We start from the raw sequence: 23,352 nt of genomic DNA, 5'->3' as shown, positions 1-23,352 counted from the left end.
TGTTCTTTGGCTCACTGACATTCCCTTGTGGGTATACCCAGATAACAGTTGCCTGACAAAACATTAGGTCATCAGATGTTTGAGCACAAAACGTTTCTCTCTGTCACAAATTAAAGACTGATGTTCAGAAGCTGAAAGGAAGCTACTTCTGTGTTCGTGGGCTGCAACTCCCACATTCACTCGTATGTACACAAGTGGGCTTCTACATGTATGACCGTTTTTATCCCCCCCTATGTAGGCAACCATACACCATTTTCAGGAGGAAAGGAAACAGAAGGCCACAGGACCAGAAGGTCAGCCAGACCTAAGGTTCAGTTTCAGTTTCAGTTTCAAGGAGGTGTCAAAGTGTGCAGATTGATCCATATACGCTAAACTACATCTGCTCTTAGAAAACAACAACAACAAAAAACAAAACCAAAAAAAACACCACAGATGTCTCATCTTCGCATAAACCCAGCGCGCAGAACCCCCCCCCCCCCCCCCCCCCCCCAAAAAAAAAAATAATGCCACCGTCATGGTGATGCTTCTTAAGACTGACATCTGTATCCTGCAAATTCTTTTTCTGAGCCATTGCAGTGAAACACGAAAAGTCTTTCTCTAAAATGAAAAAAAACGGTATAGGTATAGCGAGCTAAACCTCTGCACAGGAAGAAATCTGTTTTGTGCCCAAACAACAAGGGGAACGATGATATGTGGATGGTGAGGGAGGGGTGGGGACACATACCTCCTCGTATCGAGCCTCCCACTCTCCTGCCGCCTGTTTGGCTGCCCGCAACTCTGACTCAACGCTCTCCAGACGCTCGTCGCCGGCATCAAGCTTATTTTCCACTGTGCGCCGCACTCTGGGGGATGGGTGGTGGTGGTGGTGGTGGTGGATGAGAGGTGGATGCACGCACATGTATGTACACACACATGGGCACACACCAGCATGCAGCACATGCAGAAGACAAACAGTTCTCGCTGAATATGCATGACTCTTGAGAATACATAGACTGCAACACTTAATAACACATCATCACATGACTCTTAACAGTTAACACCTAAGGCTAATACACACAGCGTTTACAGTGTAACACTTCATAAATCATACACATGGTTCTTACAGTTCAACACTTCAATACATGTGGCTCATAAAACATAACACTTATTACACTGACTCTTACAGCGTAACACTTAATTCACTGACTCTTACAGTGTAACACTTAATACACATGACTCTCACGTTATCACAAGTCTCTCACAGTGTGTCAACTGTCAATGCAGCAACAAGGCACCCAAATCACACTTCACACATATGTTTGCACAAATGTGCAAGAATGTACACATGTATACATGTATATTATTATATCTTCAACTACATATGAAGATGTCACTTCTGATTACTTATCTAGTTAAAAAAAAAAAGAGTATCTTTATGAACAATGAAGCTATGTTAGTCTTAAACTCATGTAAATCTGTCGGTTTTGTGTAAGTGACAACTCCTTTCTGTTGAATGCGTGGACAGTGAATTATCAGCCAAACTGATGAGCATGACAATGCGATTTTCCTCGTCACCTTCTCAGATTGCAGTCGTCTCCTTTTATGAGCATGAAAGGGCAGGGACTAAAATAAAACAATTAGAAAAAAAAGAGAGTTGTTTTTTGGTTGTTTCTTTTTGAGGGGTGTGTGAAGAGTGGATGGAGGTGTGGGGGTGGGGAAACATATCCAACGACAGAAAAACATATGAAGCGATAATGTGGAACACATGAAACATTCAGACTTCAGTCTAGTGTGTCTGAGGTGTCCTGGGTTTGTACTGTTCCTCAGTGGCTGGTGGGCTATGGGTAGGAGAAAGGTTTTCATTGCCCCTCCAGTCAGCATGCATGCAGACCTGGTAGGTGTTGGTGCCATAACCAAACTCCCATGGACTATGCAAGCTTTAAGATCATGGACCCTATCAACAAACCTAGCATCGATACACCCCTCAGAGTACGGGTGTCTAACGGTGGGGTAAAGACAACCAAGTGCAGTTAAAACATGTGCGTGCACACACATGTACAATAAATGCCCATTCAGAACGAGCAGCAATCTACAACACAAGGAGAGTAGATCATTTCAACGGACTATCATTTTTACACTGACTTCTGATGAATCTTTCATAAGCCACTGCTAGTGTCGCGATTTCCATGATGATACATCTTAAAAGAGCCACCCATTTGTTGAAAAATATCACTCTTTTCTAAACTATAAATGTTCTGAGTTTCTCCCTCTTCACTTCCTAAGCATCCCATATAATGCAGAAACAGGGGCCATACTCAAACCCTCTTAATGATGCTGATGAACATTAGAAAAAAACAAAACAAAGTTAAAATGAAATCCACCGTGTTCAAATATACATATCAAGCAAACTGCTTTCTCTGGATCATAGAGACAGCCAGACTGAAGACACCTGTCATGCCAGAAATGATGAAATGTATAATTACTACCAGCAAACCAAAAAACACAACATTCCACAACACATCATTTTGCTCCTTTGGCTGTTGTTTTTTGTTAACCAATCAATTTTCTGTACATAATTGACAACCGCTTCATCATAATGAAAACACCTTCAGCACTGCTCATGATCACAGATTCCGTGCTTCAAAGAAACTCAGAAAATATACAATTCAAGAAGCTCCATTCCAAACAAAACAATGTAACTCTGTAAGCTTCTTTTCCGTTCCAAATATCTTTCCATGAACGTGTGAATTGAAAGCTCTTGAAGTTATCTGCCACTACATTGCCCATGACTGAATTTCTGACAAAACGCTTACTTCCAAAACTCATGTTCCGTCCCTGTCACTCCAAATACCTTTACTGGAGCCACTCTCTATGAAAACTTGGCCGAGTGAGATACCAGACTTCTCTGCCAAATTCCTGCTGGCATGTGTCTTAGTTTACTCAGCAACTTGCTACAGCAGTTCTGGTTTTATGGTAAAGTTGCTACAGCAATTTCGATTATTACTGTAAAACAAGTATGGTATCAAAGTTGCTACAGCAATTCTGTTATCACTGTGAAGGTGCAAATCCAACAAATCTGTTGTATATAACTGTAACACCAAGCAAAGAAACCAGAACAGATGTTAACGGATCATGGTCGGCGTTTTGCCAGATGGAGAAAGACTTGTTGTTTTAACACCAGGCATCCTAGCAGCGGAGAACCTCAGCACCAAAAGTACCAAGGACCAAGTGCCTTCAGCAGTGTCCGTGCCATTCCACTGGCTCATTGTTTCTCTCTTTTTCAAAGTTTGGTATCATCATTATCATTTATTCTTTGTCAGGAATGTGTGCTGTGTGTTTATTTCATATAACATTAATAGCTTATCAAGCAATGTTTACCATCTAAAATCAATCTGAACCAATGAAATTCAGCAATACTTGCTTTGCACTTATCATACAATGCCTACCGTTTGAAATGAATTGACAATGAAACATGACTCAGTCAATCAGCCTTAGTTTTAAAGTTTTATAACATATCTGAAAATTTAGAGACACCCCCCACACTCCCCTTTTTTTTCCCTTTGAAAATGGACATAAATCTATTTTAAGATTTGGAATACCAGTCTGACAGCAACTCAAAGTCAACATAATTCCCATGTCTTGAAATCATGGCAAACAGATAGAAGATGCCCATATTAAAGCGACAATAATTCCCACATCTTGAAATTACGGCAAACAGATAGAAGATGCCCATATTAAAGCGACAATAATTCCCACATCTTGAAATTACGGCAAACAGATAGAAGATGCCAATATTAAAGCAACAATAATTTCCATGTCTTGAAATCATGGCAAACAGATAGAAGATGCCCATATCAAAGCGACAATAATTTCCTACATCTTGAAATCATGGCAAACAGATAGAAGATGCCCATATTAAACTTTAAAGCAACGGCAATTTCCATGTCTTGAAATCATAGCAGACAGAAGGTGCCCAAATCAGCCACCAAGCTTCTTTAAGTCCTGAACAAGACAGCAGAATGGCAGACAAGACAGCCACGATGTGCCCACCTCTCGCTCTCATCTGCAGCCTTTGTGGCCTCCTCCAGTTTCTCTGTGGCGGTCTGCAGACGTTCCTCCGACCTCTCCAAGTCCTCCTCCAGCAGCTGGATGCGGCGCATCAGTCCCGACATCTCTGACTCCAGCTGGAACCACATCGTCGTCATCGTTAAAACACGTCATAGCACTGTCGTTATCAGTTGTAAAGTTAGGAACCACCACAACATTATTGTCACCCATCACTTATATTCACATAATACTTCTTTTTTTTTTTTTAATAAACAAATAGGTACCAGTACTAACACATCGCCATTACCCTTTGGTTGTAATAGGTACATGCTCCACTTAAAAGTAATAAAACTATTTTGGTGGGTTTTTTGGTGGGTTTTTTGGTTCTGTTTTGTTTTTAATGTTTCTTAAAACACCCACACAACCAGTCACATTAAACATAGAAATTAAAAAGAAATACCCCAAGAGAAAAATTATGGTTAAACTATCTCTAATACAGTATTAGAACCAAACTTCTAATGTCCACCCTAAAAAAAAAATAATAGAAAAGAAAAAAACTACCAGCAAAATAAAGTCATGTTCTCTCTTTTACAGTATGAGAACCAAATCTATTGACGATAGTACAGTGTATCGTATCATCTATGCACACTTGTTCAAAGATTGCTTTTTGAATCAGAATAGCTCACTATGGCCCAATGTGTGACACCACAATAAATAAAAGGCAACATCCATGCACTTTTTCAAAGACTGCTTAAGAATCAATTGTGTGCTCTGTAATATCAACAGATCAATTAAACTTAAAGTATTATACATATGGAACATCTTATCAGAGTAAAAATAAAAACCAAAACTAAATGGCCAACATGAACAATTTCAAAAGATCGTATAATAACTTCAAAATGGAATATTTTAACTGTTTTCTCAAAGCTGATGTACTAAGTAAATGATCAAAATATGCTATGGATCACACTGTCTGAAGAGCAGATGTCCCCATACGTTAGTTTATTTCTAAAAAAAAATCTTCCACATTTTGTCCCTGTGGACAAAAACAAAAACAAATCAAATAATTCCCATTGAGCAAATGACCCGTAAACATTGGAAAATAACCTGATATTGAACTGAAATGCTAATTAATACTCACAAGTAATCCAAACTGGCCACAAAAAAATATAAACATTTTGTAAAAAAGTATTTATATAACCATTGATTTTCTTTCTTCTTTCTTATAACAAAAACAGCTCTGAAGTACACGTGTATCACTTTAGTGCCAAGCCAAAATAAACAGTACACACAAAAAAACACAAAGCAGGTCTACACAAACTATCCACACAGTTGTTGGCAACTTGGCACACTCACACAGACACACCACTGTCAATGTCATTAGAACACAAAAACAAACAAAAAAACGACAACACGGTTTCAGATTTGAAGAACAAATATGACAAAACATTGAGAAGAAATAGAACAGAGAAAGTAAAGTGTGCGTATACTGTTGCTGTTTTTTTTATTTTGGGCGTTTGTTTTTCATTCTTTTTAAGGGCAGAGTGATACTGTACACGGTGAAACAAGAGTGTGAAACTGCTGTGTATGCTATGTATACATATATCTGTTAACTATCATCATAAAAGTATTAGATCACAAAGAAAGTGGGTACACAGTGAGCTAGCCAGATGGCAAACAATGAGATTCTCTGAGAGAAAGAGTGAGAGTGAGCGAGCGAAAGAGAGAGCGAAAGACTCTGAGAGAGACACAGAGCTTAGAAGAAAGAGAGAGACAGAGAGAGAGAGAGAGAGAGAGAGAGAGAGTGAATGGATGAATGAATGAATCTTTATTTTTCAACGGTGAAGATAGCACTCTGACCAACTAACACATCTGCTGTTGTTCTAAGAGACACACACACACACACACACACACACACATATATATATATATATATATATATATATACTCAATACATGTACAATGTACAGAAAGAGAGACAGACACCAACTGACCAAGAGACAAACAGAGAAAAGGTGGGGTGGGGGGGTGGGGGTGGGGGGGGGGGTTGAGAGCTGGCCAGCGCAGAATGGAAGGAGGGGAAGCTGCGAGTAGCCCATTTCATCAAAATCATCTGTTTTAAACAAAAAGGTGGGAGGGGTGGGAGATGGGGCAGAGGAGGAGGTACGGCTGAATGACAGAAGCTACACTGACAAAACACTGAGACAACAATCAAATTTCACAAACTCCAGTTAAAGCCAGATATATACATTTCACATTATAACTAAGTTAAAATGTCTTCTATAGTACTTCACAATCACACACACACACACACACGCAATAACACACTACACACACAGAGACTACACACACACACACACACACACACACACGTCTTCCAGAGGGAGTGGGGGGGGGGGGGAAGTAGAAGGTTTGGTGACGACCTGGAGGACATACCTAAGCCATCTGGCCATTCAACACACACACACACACACACAAAGCTCCAGAGCTGAGCGGCTCCCGCACAAACGCTGACACACAAGCTGTGTCCACAGTACGACCACAGCAGAGCCGAGGCTTGTGCAAGCTACATTAGACACGGAATGCCTCGGTCGTCAGCCACTTTTTGTTCGGGAGGCTGGGGAACTTAGCTCAATGACGTGACACAGACAGTGGGCAGGCTATTCACCCCTTTCTACCCCTACCTGTGATGCCTGCAGCACCAATAATATATATATAATGCTGTGCTACAGAACATGATGGGCTGGGGCTCATCACCCCAGTCTCTTGGCCGCTGTTACCACACACCATTACTGTCAAAAGAACATGGAATCTACTGCTGCTCTCTTGACGGTCAAATAAAACTGTGTGAGATGGACTAAGACTAGTAAGAGAAAAAACAGTCGCTTCTTTTTCATGGTACTATACATACTTCTCAACTAGCTACATCACTCACAACATTATAATGGCTTTACAGCAGACACAGCAAACTCTAATTTTGCCCCCCCCCCTTCCCAACCCACTTACAATAGAATTTATTCCAATGTCAACCACTAAGTCATAACTCAGAAACTGTATGTCTTTAATGGTTTTAGTTCAGTGTTGCACATCCTCATTAGAGTGTTAATCATTTCAAAACTGACATAAATCTGACAGTTATCTAATCAGTTCAATGTGTACCTGTGTAGGGGTGCCAGGGGGGGTGATTGGGGCATGTGGACATGTAAGGGCACATATGTGTGTGTATGCGTGTGTGTGTGTGTGTGTGTGTGTGTGTGCGTCTTTGTGTGAGAGAGAGAAAGAGAGAGGCTTTGACACTTCAATTTTTCAATGCTAAAGACACTGTCCACAGCACAGAGTTGAGATAATTCAAACAATCCAAGAATGCACATGCATCTATAGACATTTCTTTCAATCTAGAGTTAATGCAGCTTACTTCATGAAAGAGGTATATCTCTTATCCCCCTGTTCACACAAAATGATGTAACTTTTTTTTTCTCTAACAGCTCCTCCATCCAACCATCTTCTGTTCCTTATTTCACAAGATATTCTAGCATGTTACAATGACGTGACTCTGTGACTCTACCATGTGACTTTCAAGCCATAGTAATGAATGATTCATCCTGACACATTACATGAGCTATCCTAACAATGGGAAAGGGACAAAGGAACAGTAAAATGCTGTCACTTCCAGCAAGTGTTTAACACCCCATGTTACATCACTGGGTAACACCTATGAAACATTACACACATGGAAAACTCTCGCTGCTCCAGCTCCCAAACTGTCCAACGGGCAAGACAGGTTTGTAAAATTTAAATCATATCATTAAAATCATTAATGTATTAATTTGAATGCAGACATGGAAACATGCTGCTGATTCTTTAACATCAACATGAACATACACGGTAGTAATGAGCGTATTCATTGACTGTATGAGTGTATCAGCTTTAAATTCTTTAATCATTTCTACCCATCTTCTTCTATTTGCGACAAAAATAAAAATTTATCAAATTTATTCTTATTCATACAGGTCTGTGTGTATTCTTATATGTATACTAAAATATACATGATGTAAACATCTGCAGAAGCACACACACACACACACACACTACACCCAACAATAGCAATGCTGACCACATGATGTTCATGGAGGAAGATGTTCAATAAACAACCAACCAACCGACAAGAACAGGTCAGCCCAACCGAGGAAGAGGACAAATTATAAACAAGCCAAGGGGACGGACAAATTTACTCAACAGAGAGGAAGTCTGTAAAGCCAACTTTCCACCAGAGGGCAAGGGCTCTCAGGCAGTGAAGGGCCCATGAAGGAGAGGGCCAGAGGACTCTGAAGAGGCGGCAGACCCTCAACAAGTGTAAGAATTAAACCTCGCCCACAGAAACCCCCTACCTCTCTCCAACCCTAATTTGTTGCCATGACACCTCTGACAGTCACCAGAAACCTCACATCAATAGATCACCCAGCACAAAGTTTCCTCAACAACTGAGTGCCAGTGGGTGTAAAAATCTGTCACACAAGTTAACTACCTCAACAACTGAATGCTGGGGGATACACCAAAATCTGTCCAAGATTTCAAAGCCCCAAATCACAAAAAAAAATTTGAATTTATATATCACCAAACACAATTTTTCTCTAAGAGTAAGAGCCTGGGACACATAAAAATCTGTCAAAGATTTCGAGACAGTTTATCAGGAGACAGACAAGTTCTAACTCAACTGAAATGTTGACAAACCAGTTCTCAGCACACCCACGCTCCAATGTCAAGGATTACATCTTTAAAGCCTACCCTGGTGGAAAAACAAGTACCACTTATTTGTATAATTTCTATTCTCCAAGTAACATAGATACTTGTGCTGAACAGTTTAACCTGGCTCTGTGTAAATTACACTGGTGTAATTTGTTGTTTCACATAAAGTGTATATTTACTGAAACTAACAAACAGCCATAATCCTGTGCATTCCTATAATTTGTTCATTGTGATCAGTTCTACATAAGTTTCTGTTTTAGAGCGATTCCATCATGAATGTCATCCAACAAAACTGCTCCATACCAAAATACTGGTCAGTTCAATCAAATGGAAACCAAATAACTGTTACATTAACCCAAATTCAAAGTCTACAAACCCAGTTACGACTTTGTATACTTTAAAGTACAAAGAGAATCGGATTGCAATTTTTTTTTTTTTTTTTTTTAATAAGTTCACCATCTTTCTCTGAGGAGGAAGGTGGCAGAATGGTTAAGACGCTCAGCTGCCAATACAGAGAGTCCGTGAGGGTGTGGGTTCGAATCCCGCTCTCGCCCTTTCTCCTAAGTTTGACTGGAAAATCAAACTGAGCGTCTGGTCTTTCGGATGAGACGATAAACCGAGGTCCCGTGTGCAGCACGCACTTGGCGCACTGAAAAAGAACCCATGGCAACGAGAGTGTTGTCCTCTGGCGAAATTACGTAAAATGAAATCCACTTTCATAGGTACACAAATATGTAAGCATGCACTCAAGGCCTGACTAAGCGCGTTGGGTTATGCTGCTGGTCAGGCATCTGCTCAACAGATGTGGTGTAGCGTGTATGGATTTGTCCGAACGCAGTGACGCCTCCTTGAGAAAGTGAAACTGAAACTTTCTCTGAATTCATTACAAATTTCATACATTTGCTGGTGTAACAGTAAGCTAGGTCAGTCAGCCTAGATACTTCAGTTTCCACTAAAAAGTGACAACTCACAAACAATCATTTTATGGATCACATAACTAAAATCTCAAGAAGAGTGAATGCAAGAGTTAAGACAGGTCAATAGACAAATAGCCCCAAAGGGGAGCGAGTTAAGTCTTTTCACAATTTCAACTGCAAAAGTTTAGCTATGTATAATTCTTTACATCAGGACATGTATTCTGACTGTAACACAAACTCACAAAAATTCAAAACATGCATCTCCAGAATGAATTCTGAGGCCTTAAATTTTTTGGTCATTTTTTCCCCCCCCCCTCTTTATCAATTTCTGGTACCATTATCAGGAATTCTTTAATCCCCTAACAGTAACACCATCATCAGGATTTTTTAATCCCCTTTAGATAAAGTGATATAATTGTATACAATTATACTTTATAGGCTGAACAAATCAGAAACGTGCACAACGCAAAAACTCAGAACAAAGACCTGCTATCTTTGTTCTGCTATCATTGCTCTCACAGCTGTTTAACCTCATCCTTCAATCACGAACATGTGTGCATACAAGATTACAGCATCTACTCTTCACCTATTCTTCCCTCTCTTTTGTATTGTACATGTATAACACACACACACACATATATATCGTCAAAAGTTCTTGACACTATGCTGGCAACCGAGTTTGATTTATAGCTGACCATAAAACATGATATTCATTCAACTTTTCCAGTTGAAAACAACAAGAACAGAGAGAGGGTGGGGGCAGTGAGTGACACGGGGTGGTGGTCGATCGGATTCAGGCCGATCCCTGACATGTATGACAGAGGCAGGCCTGTGTCACTGGCTGTCTGTCACCCGCCCGAGAAACTTGACACACTCATCCTTTGACAGCTGAGCTTCCTTTTCAACAAACAGGCCCCTTTGAGTGTGAGCAGTTCGGGGTTAAGTGGGTCCCTTTCGGCGAGGAAGGGGAACCCACACAAGCGCTGATGGCAAACTCAGTTGCAGGCAGCAGGCAAGGCAGCCCTTGTGAAAAGGTCAGCCCATGTTTGTTTGTCACCCACCACGGCATATGTTGCAGTGCTGCTGCTGCTGCCTGTGGTGGTGGTGGTGGTGGTGGTGGTTGTGGGTGCTGTCTTGGTGTGATGTTGACTCAAACCTTTTCCCACCACTGCCCCTCCCACTTCACTTTGTAACTTTTATTGTTGAGTCCTTCCCTGCCCCCCCCCCCCCCCACACCCCAACCCCCTCCTCCCCCATCCCACAGACAGGTCTACTTTTCATTCATCATTCCCTTTATCTATTTTTAGCAGTCAACGAACAGCGTCCACAGAGAAGTAGGGCCATGTAGTATATAATGTCACTGAAGTGTAATGTGCATGCACCCACACACTTAAGTATGCCATTCTGTGAGTGACAGAGAATGTGCGTATGTCACTATGTGCGTACGTGCATGTGGTATTTGTGTGTGTATGTAGAAGTCGTATAGTGTGTCACTGTGTGTCATCATTGTAACTTTTTCTATACATTACATGTATGCATGTGCTCATATAAATGTGTTAAATACATTATGTGCAAGGATGAGACTGTAGATGCCGCTGTTCAGGACAATATGAGTTAAATCAAGCATGCCTGAGAGAGAGAGAGAGGGAAACAGAGACAGAGACAGAGAGAGGAACAGAGATGGAGAAGAGAGACTCAGACTCAGAGACAGGGAGAGACTTGAGAAACAGAAAGAGACAGACGGGGAGAGTGTGTTTGTGTGTTATGTGTGTTTTTGTCACAATGTGCACATGTGTGCACACATCTGTGAGGGGTTGTGCATGTAAGAAAGACTAATTCAGAAATTCTTTTCATACAGTGCAGAAAGCAAACAAGATGTTCAGACAGATCACACAGACAGCACAGAGAGAGAGAAAAAAAAAAAGTGCAATGGGAAAGTGACTGGCGAAAATTATCTTCCCGTGTTACTCTGTTATTTCATTTAAATTTAAGTGTGAGTGTGTGTAGCGTGTGTGTGTGTGTGTGTGTGTGTGTGTGTGTGTGTGTTGGGGCGGGATGGGGGGGGGGGGGGAGGGCGGCAGAGAAATAAATAACATCCATTAAACCGCACATCTCAATATATTTCTCTTTCCACAGGTGTGGGTTAAGCGAAAAGAAAATAGTGGTTTAAGTATAGAAACAAAAACGAAAAAGAAAGCTCTTTAAAAAGAAAAAGAAACAAAAAAAAAGGTTTAGCAAAACACTCTTACTTAAGGAGGAAACGCACCAATTGCAGAGTGGTCCCCAGGCTACATTCTGTTTCCCCTCCCCCCCACACACTTCAAAATAATACTGGTAGGCAGTGAGTAAGCGCAGAATGAGTCATCACCTTCCACAAAAAGGTTTGCGTTGCTCATGATACCCACAGCTTGTCCCATTTGGCTGTTAAAAAAAAAAAAAAAAAAAAAAAAAAAGAGACAGAGAAGAGGGTCTGTGAAGACCTGTCAAACTGTGGTTCATTCAATGCACAGAAAAGAACTGTGCAGGTGCTTTTGGTATTGCTGAAGTTCACTCAATATGGCCGACTTAAGCTGTTGAAGCCATGAAAAAGCCATTTGTAAGGCTTTGGATATCACGTATGGTTGGATGAAGCTGAGGTTACTCATTCACACACATATGCACACACACACACACACACACACACACACACACACACACACACAGAGTCTCAGTCACACACACACACACACACACACACACACCCTCTATGAAGCATGACAAATGCTTTTTTTTTTAGTACAGTGCACACACTACATAATTATTTATTATAAATTAATACTATATGATTATAGCTTCACATTGTGCATTTCCAGACAGGTGCACTGCTGCACAATTCAGCAGAAATTTTTGAAACTCAAAGACTTTTGAGAAGTACACAAAAGAATACATCAGTGCTCATACTTAACAACCAGTGTATCTATAGACATCTATCAGCATATTCTTAGTATGGATTGTACTTCTTGCCATTACTGTACATACTGTGTGCAAAATACATTGATACAGTTCCTGTTTTTTTCATTGCTTGTGTCAGTTTGTAACATCGACCTATACTTTACTTACTCTTTTTTTTTTTTTCTTAATCATTAGTTCAGGCGAATAAAAATGTGTTTTTTGCAGCAAGCATCTGTATAGACAATGAAGGATACAAGGCAGGTAATATAGATCTCTCCTGGAACATTTCTGAGACCTATGTTAATAATCTAGCACTGGATACAAGGGATAATTGTTCAGTTTTCTGACCCTATGCTACATGTGTCTGTTACTGTGGTATATTAATTACATAACATTTTTTAATTATACTTTTCAATTATTGCAGAAAGGAAATAGGTTATCACAATTTGTAAACAAAGTTTGTATACATGTACCTGCACACACACACTCATACACACACACAAACACACCCCAAGTTTATAATGATAACATCTGTTCCTCAGCAAACAACATTTTAATTTTACTATTTCACAGTTCTGTGAGCCATATTATATCAGAAGCTGCACATGAATTTCCTCTCCGATTTCCTATAAAATCACATATATACTACATACTGATGTAACACTGTACCCTAAATGGCCAAATAATATACAATATCCTGAGCAGCTGGCTAGACTATTTTTGTACAGTTCTAAAAATGGTGAAAATACCATAAACGTGATATACTGATATTGTCAGCTTCTCTCAACTAGCTCATGAAGCAGTCCCCATTGCATTGAGATTTAAATTAAATGGTTGAATATTACTTGAAGGTTTTAACCGCTGCATTATTTAAAACATTTAAATTTGTGTTAACAATGATACTGGTAAGTATTCTGCACAAATATTTACATATGTGCACTTTGCCTCTAAACATCATACTTAAAATTTATATTGTGTAGTAACTGTACTAATTTCTACAGACTATGCAGAGACAAAGACGGAGCGGTGAGCAATGAGAAAGAAATTATAAACTGGACTTCCAGTAACTAGCCAAGGTAGATTTTCACATAGAGAAACACACACACACACACACACACACACACACACATATATATATATTATATATATATATAACTTATTATAAGAGAAAAAAAAGAGAGTATTTAATGAGACAAAATCAAACGAAACAAGACAAAACTTTATGTGATTATTTCCCCAGGGTAATGAGCAGCAAGTTGCCCACACTGCCGTATTCTGTCTGTACTTCAGGGTTCAGCGTCATCATTTGTGTGACACAAAGCACTCTGTCCAAGTTTCTAATCTTTCAAAGATAATTTTTTCATCATAAAAGGGAGTTAAACAGGGTGTCCCCCAGCTTCCCTCCCCCTCCTCCGCCCCCCAACCCTAAAAATGAGACCCACGCACCACCACCATCACCACACCCATCACCCCTTGACAGTTGTAACCACACCTACACACATGTGGCCTGTGCACAGATGAATTGCTGGCATACCAGGGGCAGGGAGACATCGGCTGTGACACACACACACACACACACACACCACACAGTGACCAACACAGTGACACACACACACACACACACACAGTAAGGTGGGCCCTGTGTTATTCTAGGGTCTCCCGGGCTTTCTTTGCTCCCTCACCGCCCCTCCCTCATCGCCCACCTCACTTTCCATTGTCCTCTCCCCCCCCCCCCCTCCACACACACACCTTTTCTTGACATGGGTGTGTGATCTCCTCCCATCCCTTGGCCTTATACATGCTTATAAATTTCTTCTCTCTCTCTTTTTTTTTTTTTTTTTTTTAATTCATGAAAAAAAAAAACAACCCAGGATACCATTCATGTGCCCAGTTACTCCACAAAAAGCCAATCCCAAGCAATAGCGTTACCAAGTTAGTAAGTTACACATTTCACTTTCAAACTCAAAGAATTTGACTTCCATGATTTTTTTTTTTTTTCAGTCATAGATGGTTTCCACTCATCACCCCCTCACCCTCTTCCCCCTCTCATCCTGTCAGAATCATTCACATGGCATGTCCTTCAGACTGTTGTGCAAAACCAATTACATGGTCAATGTTAATATTGATCATATTTTGATCAGGATCAGGGGTTGTTTTTTTTTAAACTTAAGTGTCACACGCTCAGATCACAAGTGCACTCATGTGCACACAGATGCCCACACAGAACTTTAAATAAGCTAAAATTAACTTAAACTAACAAAACGCTTTAGTTTTGTTTTTTTTCAAAATTTGTTATTGAGTCTATACTCTTCAGACCATACACAATAATCCTCTTTCTGATCAATGGGGCAGAGAAGACTGGATGGAGTGCATGAGGAAAGGCAGAGAGACAGCAGACACATCTAAAGAGTGTAAGTGGAATTCAACGACTTGTGTACGTGTACATAAACTGGTATGCTAAACTCCTAAAGTATGCGAGTGTACAGTACTGACGCTGTGAATCAGAACCCAAGGCAGTAACTTGCAAAGCCGCCTTGTGGTGTGCATGTACACCGTGTGTGTGTGACAAGCAGCCAGGAAATAGGCGGCTGGGAAGGAAACGCATTCAAGTGCCTTATTAATAAATACACAAACATGTATTCATGGGCCGCAGGCCGCTGGATCAGCACGGGCCCTACAGCAGGATCTTGTTCCAACAGTGGACTCTTCAGTGTCAGCCCACACACACCATTCCTAACACACCCCTTCCTCTCCTTGTCAACCTCTCTGCCGTCCAACGGTCTCTGAAGTTGAACGCTGTCTGCAGTCTAACACTGCACTATAACGCTTTCTACAGTCTAAGAGTCTGAAGGCGAACGCTTACTGCAGTCTAACACTCTCTGCACTATAACACTTTCTGCAGTCTAACACTGCACTGTAACACTCTGCAGTCTAACAGTCTAATTCTTTCTGCAATCTAACCCTCTCTGCAGTCTAGGGCTCTCTTCTGTCGAACGCTCTTTGCAGTCTATCTAACGCTCTCTAACAGTGTAACCCTATCTGCAGTGTAACCCTATCTGCAGTCTAAACAGTCCAACTCTATCTGCAGTCTAACAGTTTAACGCCAACTGAAATCTAATGCTCTCTGCAGTCTGACCCTCACCTCAGTCCAACATCAAACCACACACACTGCCATCAACTTAGCGACTCTGTACATGAAGCTGTTGCTCCTTGAATTACATGTTTTAGAACTCAACATATCAACATGTGAACATAAAATAACAAGACATGCCAAAAGACTGAGTCACTGACACCAGGATCCTCAGTTCATGATATCAGGTGCACCTGTCAAAGTTCTCTCAAACTGATCAGGTAATACTAACAGGTTACAGGATTCAGGCCTGTGTTTTTCAAAGACTTTAAATAAGCCATCAGGAACTACTCCCAGATAATTCAACAACAAAAAAGAAAAAAAAAATTGCACTCCCGCCCCATATAATTCTTCCTTTTTATTTCCTCCCCTACGTCTATGACATAGAGAACCAGGTGTAATTCCCTAACAAGACTTGAACAGTCAGCATTCAGCAGTGACTGTGTGAGGCCAGATCCCTCCCAGCACACTACCCAAGGCTCAGTCTCCCGACCTTTCCACCTGTAACCTCAACAAACAGTCCCCAAGCGCTCCCCACCCCCCCTCACCCCCCTACACCTTAATGCCCCTCTGGGGACTTGCCTGGGATAGATGGCCATTTAATTAGCTGGGTGAGGGAAAATGGGAGGGTGGAGAAAGGCTGTTCTACAAACACTTCTTTCTTTCACCTTCTCGCACTCAGTGAGTCAGACATTCCTGGGTTTCTACCAAAGGATAGTACACTGAAACCGATGCTTGCACGTGTATTTTATATGCTGTCTGCTTAGTCACAGTGACCAAGAGTTGATCTAAAAATTCAACTTTCAAGCAAATGAGAGAAAAACAATTGATGTTGGAATGCTTGTTAAGTGTAAATTATGAAGTTCAGCTGGATACTAAACATACTGAGGTATGTTTGGTTTTGGCTTTCCCAGTGATGCAATATCAGCATGCTTTAAGTTTGAGCAGCTTTGTTTTCCTTCTTGTGACATGCAGGGAATAAAACAGCCAGAAAGACAAAGAGAGAGAGAGAGAGAGAGAGAGAATGTGTGCGTGCATATGTGTGACCTCGTGTGCATGTGCATGCATGCGTGTGGGTCACTGTGTGTGTCACTTTGTGTGTGTGTGTCACTTTGTGTGTGTGTGTGTGTGTGTGTGTGTGTGTGTGTGTGTGTGTTCTGTGCATACCTGCGTGTATGCGTCATGCACACGCATACTCATGCCAGTGTGCATGCTTGGTCATGCTGTGTAATTCAACATGGGGCAGTTTGCAAGATCGCTCTCTTGTCCCTGAAACTGCCTCTCCATCACCCGATGAACCCCAACTTTCCAAAGCTTGCCGACATGCCCAATAGAATAGGACGACAGTTATGTATTCATCACTGCCATGTCATTACCTCAAGAAGGGATTCCCTTGTGGGCACACTTTCATAACCCTGATGTAAAAGCAGTGTAATATTTCAGTTCTCCACTGTTGAGCAGTGAAGGGGCGGAGGAGGGTGTAGGGGGCCAAGGGGGGATGAGGGGCAGGGGAGTGAACACATCCATCATCCTGTCCCGCCCTCCATCATGGATGCACTCATTAACAGACCCCACAGAGTTAGACTGGAGACTAGAGTAAGACTTTTACACTTCCAGTTGTACATGTCTCTCTATGCACTGACACTTGTGTTAGTGTTAGTGTAACAATGACAACATAGCTTTTACCGGGAGTTAAAAGAATAAAACAAAAAAAGCACTGAAGTACTGCCAACTCCTATTCATGTACTGGGCTGCAGGAAAACTACTTCAAATAACTCAAGCACTGAAAGAGACATTAAAAATACTGACTAGATAGAAAACCAGCAGAAAATTATCAGTCTCAGAGTCAAAGTTCTGTAAGGCCAGAATAACTTTGAGTGGTTAAAATGCTGTTTTGGCAAATTATTACACTCCCCTCTTCCAGTCCCACTCACTTAGAATCTTTTTCTAGATTTTTTTTTTTGCAACTGGCAGTGTGGCACTCGAGCGTGGTACGAAGACCAGTTAACAGAGAATTTATGCAATCATTAATTTGATTAAACCTTATTTCTCCAGTCTACACTGTTTGATGTCTACATGCACACACACACACACACACACACACACACACACACAGTGACGCCCACATGAGTACTACACACAAAATAAAGTTAGAAACAAGTATAAATCATGGGTTTAAAAACTTTAAACAATGAAACATGTCAGCCTAATCCACAATAAAGTTCTTCAAAGTAAACAGCTAAGCCACACATCTAGAAAACTACACATTTTACTTTATTACATTTTTTTTTTTCATTCAGAGTAAACTTGTAAGTGTCTAACATGTTTATATAAAGTTCTGTCATAGTGGCTATAACAAAAGAAAAGAAAAGGAAATGACAAGAAAGAGGAGAGAAAAAGAAAGGAAAAAAGATCCAGTTGATTTCGCTGGTTGTGTTACACGGACACACAATCTGCAAATGTCAGGACACAACAAAGCCTCTTTCAACTGACAATTAGTGAATTACAGATTAATGTTACCGTGCCTCTTTCAACCTTATCTATAGATTAACCAGCTACTGGGAACTGCATCGATCCATTTCACTTGTGCTACAATTTTACAATGGAAGCTTTAAAAAAAACAACAACAAAAAAACACACAATAGTATTAAACTGAAAAATGATTTTGTGATATTACCATTCTAACTCTGCTTTGTGTTTGAAACTGATGCATTTCTTTAAATTGTTATCTTTCAACAAAAAACAACAAAAAAGAAAATCTGAACTGATTTCCCCCCTTTCTTTGTATATATGTGGATGATCTGAACGTGTATGCATGCATGTGCATTTGACTTCAGAAATTTGTAAGTGAATACATGTGTATAACTTAAATCTATAATAACAACAGTGTGTGAATGAATATATGTGGCATATGTTTGTGTGTGGTGTGTGTGTAAATGTGTGTCAGTGTATGTGTACATGATTGTAGCTATATTCATATATATATATATATATATTCATATATATATATATATATATATATATATATATGTGTGTGTGTGTGTGTGTGTGTGTGTGTGTGTGTGTGTGTGTGTACATGTGTGTATGTGCGTGTGTGTGTGTGTGAATGTGTGTCTGTGTATGTGTACATGTTTGTTGTTGTATTTATTTATACATATATATATGTGTGTGTGTGTGTGTGTGTGTGTGTGTGTGAGTGTGTGTGTGTGTGTGTGTGTGTGTGTGTGTGTGTGTGTGTGTGTGTGTGTGTGTGTGTGTGTGTGAGGTGTGCATGCATTCTTGCATGCATCTGGAACTCTTCAAGTTTATAAAAGCAGTAAGTAACTGAAATTGTTGACAAGGACAAAATAAAAGATTCACTTAATCAGAGACAGAGGCAGTGAAACAGAGCTAGACTGAATTAGAGAGAGAGAGAGAGATTGCACACACACAAATGCACCCATGCATGCATGTGTATGAAACTTACTAGTCACAGTTAATCAACTAAATCAGTAAACATTAAATAATTCAATTCAATTTCAACAATTCAAAATTCACTAAATAATATTGGTGAACGCTGAAAATGTCTACTTAATTTCAACCATTCATGTTTCACCAATTGTAAACAGGGGCCACAGGCAGTTGTCACTACAAAAGATGCAATGTGTGAAAAATACACACACCCATCGCCCATCCTCCTCCCCCCTCCTCCTTCCCACCATGACACAAAGAGGGAAATAATACTCCAAACTAATTTAGCACAATTCTCGAAAACCTTTAACCGAGTTTCACTTTGAGCATATATGTGCCTGTTGTGTGACATAAAAAGACATGGGGAAGAATCTGTGCTGTTTCTAATCTAATTAATACTTAATTAGTATATGAGAGGCCTGCTGTAATCAAGACTTACAACTGTAACTAGTGTAAGAAACAAAAGTGAATGCTGTGCTTCCAAACTGTACTTTCTTATATTTCATTTGATTTCAATTTATGTGCACTGGCATGGAAGAACAATTATGAAAAGGGTGATAAACAGATGCAATGGCATGCAAGTTATTCTGCACATCAGATCTCACATCGACTGACCGCTGTGATGTTGGCTAACATAAATTACGAAAATATGCACAGTTCGGAACTGCACGTCCGGGATACAACTTTACAATGCGTTTGTAAATTAATATACACGAACGGGGAATATTGTCCCATTTGGCACTATGTGCAGCAAAGTGCGCCTTGATTAAACAGTTGGGGGCCATTTAATTGGCTGGGGTGGTTGCTGTTCCGCCAGTCGTTTCGAACAGCTTCTGGAGCTCGCTGACCCAGCCCCTCCCTCACCGGAACTGATCAACAGTCACGCAACATTGCACGGGCTGGTGGTTAGGTGTCTGCTGCTGCATCGCTTGCACCCAAGTAGCACGGTGAAAAAAACCCAATCGATCAACACATACAGTACACGCAACAGCAATGTCGCCATCTGTTGTTAAATGCGATTCACAAAAAAGGTCATGCGAGGGCGGTTTTCGACAATAAGTTTTGTTTTTTTGTGCAAAATCATGGCAATGAAACAAACACACCAAGAACGTAAACCATGTAGCAGACGACGATCTTACGAAGTTATGTGTCATACCATGATTACATCAATACCTTAAAGATTAGATTACGTGCAATCCCCGAAAAACACGTCTGCAGCATAGATAGAGGAAACTGACAAACAATATCAAAGCGTACATTGAGACACACTGACTAAACAAGCACAGATAATAATCGTAAAATACGTACTCTTTCGTGTTCTATCTTGTGTGACTCCACATCTCTCTTCAATTCCTCATTATCTTCCATAAGTCCGTCGTTTTCTGCCTTGAGCGTTGCCATTTTGTTTTTCAAGGCACCCAAGACGCCCTGAGTTGACGACGACATACTATTTTTCACCGACATTTTCCACCCTCAGCGAAATTACACACAAATGAAACACACAACAGCGCGAGACAAAATTGAATATGTAGGCGAAAGCCCTTCACTCTTGGAAGCCGGCCTCGGACCGCGTCACTCTTTATTTCTAATCAGACCCAGAGTCGTGTCCAAAAGAAATTTAGTGCGAGCTCGTCGTCCTAATCATATGCAATATCTGTCGTGTTATCCGATTATGTACCGGCAACACCAGCAACAGAATGCGAGAAATGTCCTCAAAACCAAAAGTCACAGACAATAATCACTGTGGCTGGGTCTGAGTCACCCGAAAATATCTCTGCGCCCGTGCGTGTTGTGTGTGTGTGTGACAAGCGCAGGCTCAGTTCACGTGACCACGACTCGGTTGACACATTTCACACACGCACACACAACTCAAGAGTACCTGGCTGTTCCATTTTCCGCCCGTCGTGGCGGTTTTTGGCCTTATATGGCATTTAGTAGATTTTCATTGTACACGCGGAAAGGAAGGAACGGTCAAGTAAACGGAAGAGCCGCTCCTTTGAACACTGTGAACTTGCACAGTCGATCATTCACGCGCCAGCGGTAATAACACACACCACATGATAAACATAATGCCGGCACTGTGTCATGTCGATACAAAGAACAAGTGCACAGCTAGTCGCCGTTTCCAAATTTTACGTTCCTTTCTACTTGGCCGTTCACCCCACTCCCCGATCCTTTCCCAAACTATGTCCGTCACAGCACTGCACGCATCACAAACGTCAAACGATCAAAACAATCGTGAATCGTCATTGGGGAAAAAAAAATCCCCGCGAATTTTTCCCATGGGGGCGTTGTGGGCAGCCGTGTCTGGACACACCCTCAATGGGTGCGTTTGCCGGTGTGTTTGCGCGCGCAAGTTTATGTGTATGTGTGCGTGTGTGTGTGGGGTGGGGGGGGGGAAGGTGGGTTACAGGGCCAGAGAATTATGAGCTTGGAAATGCTGTATCACATAATATATGATTCTTAACCCATCAGGGAGGAGAATGGGGGGAGGGACGGGGGGGCGCAGAAACGGCCCGGTAATTTATATGCATATGTTTTTTTGGTGGTTTTTTTTCAACGTTTATGCTTTCCTTAGTATATATATATATATATATATATATATATATATATATATATATATATATATATATATGTGTGTGTGTGTGTGTGTGTGTGTGTGTGTCTTGTTCTCCACCCCCTCCACATATCCAACATCCAGCTACTGGGCTATTCAATACCTAATCAAAATCAATACAATGACAAAAAGGTCATAAGAAATATATATATATAAGTCATAAGAAATGTATATATATATATATATATATATATATATATATAAGCGTCTAAGTATTTGCAAAAATGTTATATGAAGCCTGCTAGCTCAGAACTGCAAATGAATGGATTCACAGTCAGCGAGACCTCATTTTATTATCATTATTATTATTTTAATAATGATTAAAGAGGCCGAACTGCATGTCACCAGATTAAACCTGCACTGGTGTTCATGCACACACACACACACACACACACACACACACACACACACACACACACACATACACGTGCGAGAGACAAAGAGAGAGAGAGAGAGAGAGAGAACATAGGGAGGGAGGGAAAGATTGAGCAAGCGGGGTTCTTTCCCTTGGAGAGACCTGACACCCTCAGAATGCAACCTTTGCAAGGCGTATAGTGTGCAAGCTGCCCCGTTCACAGCGCAGACCTTTGACGTTCACGTATTACAGACTGGAAGGCGGTCACAACTCGCTGAGCAATCCAAATTTTACCACCAACCAATCAAGTTCAGTCAGTCCTCTGAATGAGTCAGGGTTGTCCCCCTGCTCCAAATCCGACCCTGGTATTTTTTTGCAGCCGTGCTCTTCATCATCGTCGTCGTCAACCACCACCACCACCATCGTCATCATCATCATCATCATCAACACGTGGGTATCAATTAATTATTTGGATTCTTTTATGGTTTTCTGTCGTTCAAGGCTGATAAACATGTAAAAATAAAATCGTTTATAAAATGTTGAAAGCCAACCGCTCTGTTTGTTTTTCTTGGAAAAACTTGGAAATCATGAAGAAATAATTGTCTGAAAGAGAGGCATACCAAGCTCCCCCCCCCCACCCCAACCCCACCTCCCTCACCTTCATGGGCCCAATATTGTACCGTACCACAGACTAAAATCACATTCAGTGTGGTGTGTGTGTGTGTGTGTGTGTGTGTGTGTGTGTGTGTGTGTGTGTGTGTGTGTGTGTGTGTGTTTGAAAAGAGAGAGAGAGAGAGAGTCTGTCGGAAGAGTCAAAACGGGAACGGTGGGTATAGGCAAAACGGGACTCTAAGGGGGTCATTGAGGGTGGCGGTACGATCAATCAAATAGTATAATAGGCGAATGGGACCTGCACAGGACATCACGCTATACATCAGTGTCTGTGTCCACTTCAGGCAGCCGGAGACAGCCGGGTGGATGCTATATAGGTGGTGGTGCCTTCAACCTGACGCCGGATAGGGGTTCATGCCACGTCAGCCGATATCAGCAAAAACAGGGCTCGCCCTCCTCTCCTCCCCCCTCCCTCTCTCTCTCTCTCTCACCCACACCCCTCCCCTATTACCCCACCCACCTCCTCTTTCTGCCCCCTTCCCCTCTCCAAGAAAATAGAAGCCAAACA

General features: G+C 41.1%; 1 protein-coding gene across 13 annotated transcripts in view; it reads right to left on the bottom strand.

The window, feature by feature from the left end:
- Positions 1 to 23,352, bottom strand: part of LOC143282087 (tropomyosin-1-like) — an 87,540-nt gene that overhangs the window by 22,711 nt on the left and 41,477 nt on the right. For 10 of the 13 annotated variants that reach the window (XM_076587568.1, XM_076587567.1, XM_076587566.1 and 7 more), the window contains one exon: positions 4,030 to 4,163. In XM_076587568.1, coding sequence (XP_076443683.1) covers positions 4,030 to 4,163 — 134 coding nt within the window. Of the gene's footprint in view, positions 1 to 724; positions 843 to 4,029; positions 4,164 to 23,352 lie in introns of all 13 variants that reach the window. The other 3 variants (XM_076587569.1, XM_076587562.1, XM_076587561.1) reach the window with 1 other exon arrangement.

The sequence above is a fragment of the Babylonia areolata genome, chromosome 5 (genome assembly GCF_041734735.1).
Source record: "Babylonia areolata isolate BAREFJ2019XMU chromosome 5, ASM4173473v1, whole genome shotgun sequence".
In the NCBI taxonomy this organism is placed as follows: Eukaryota; Metazoa; Mollusca; class Gastropoda; order Neogastropoda; family Buccinidae; genus Babylonia; species Babylonia areolata.
The sequence above is the reverse complement of the archived record's forward strand: the minus strand, read 5'-3'. Positions and strand labels throughout refer to the sequence as shown.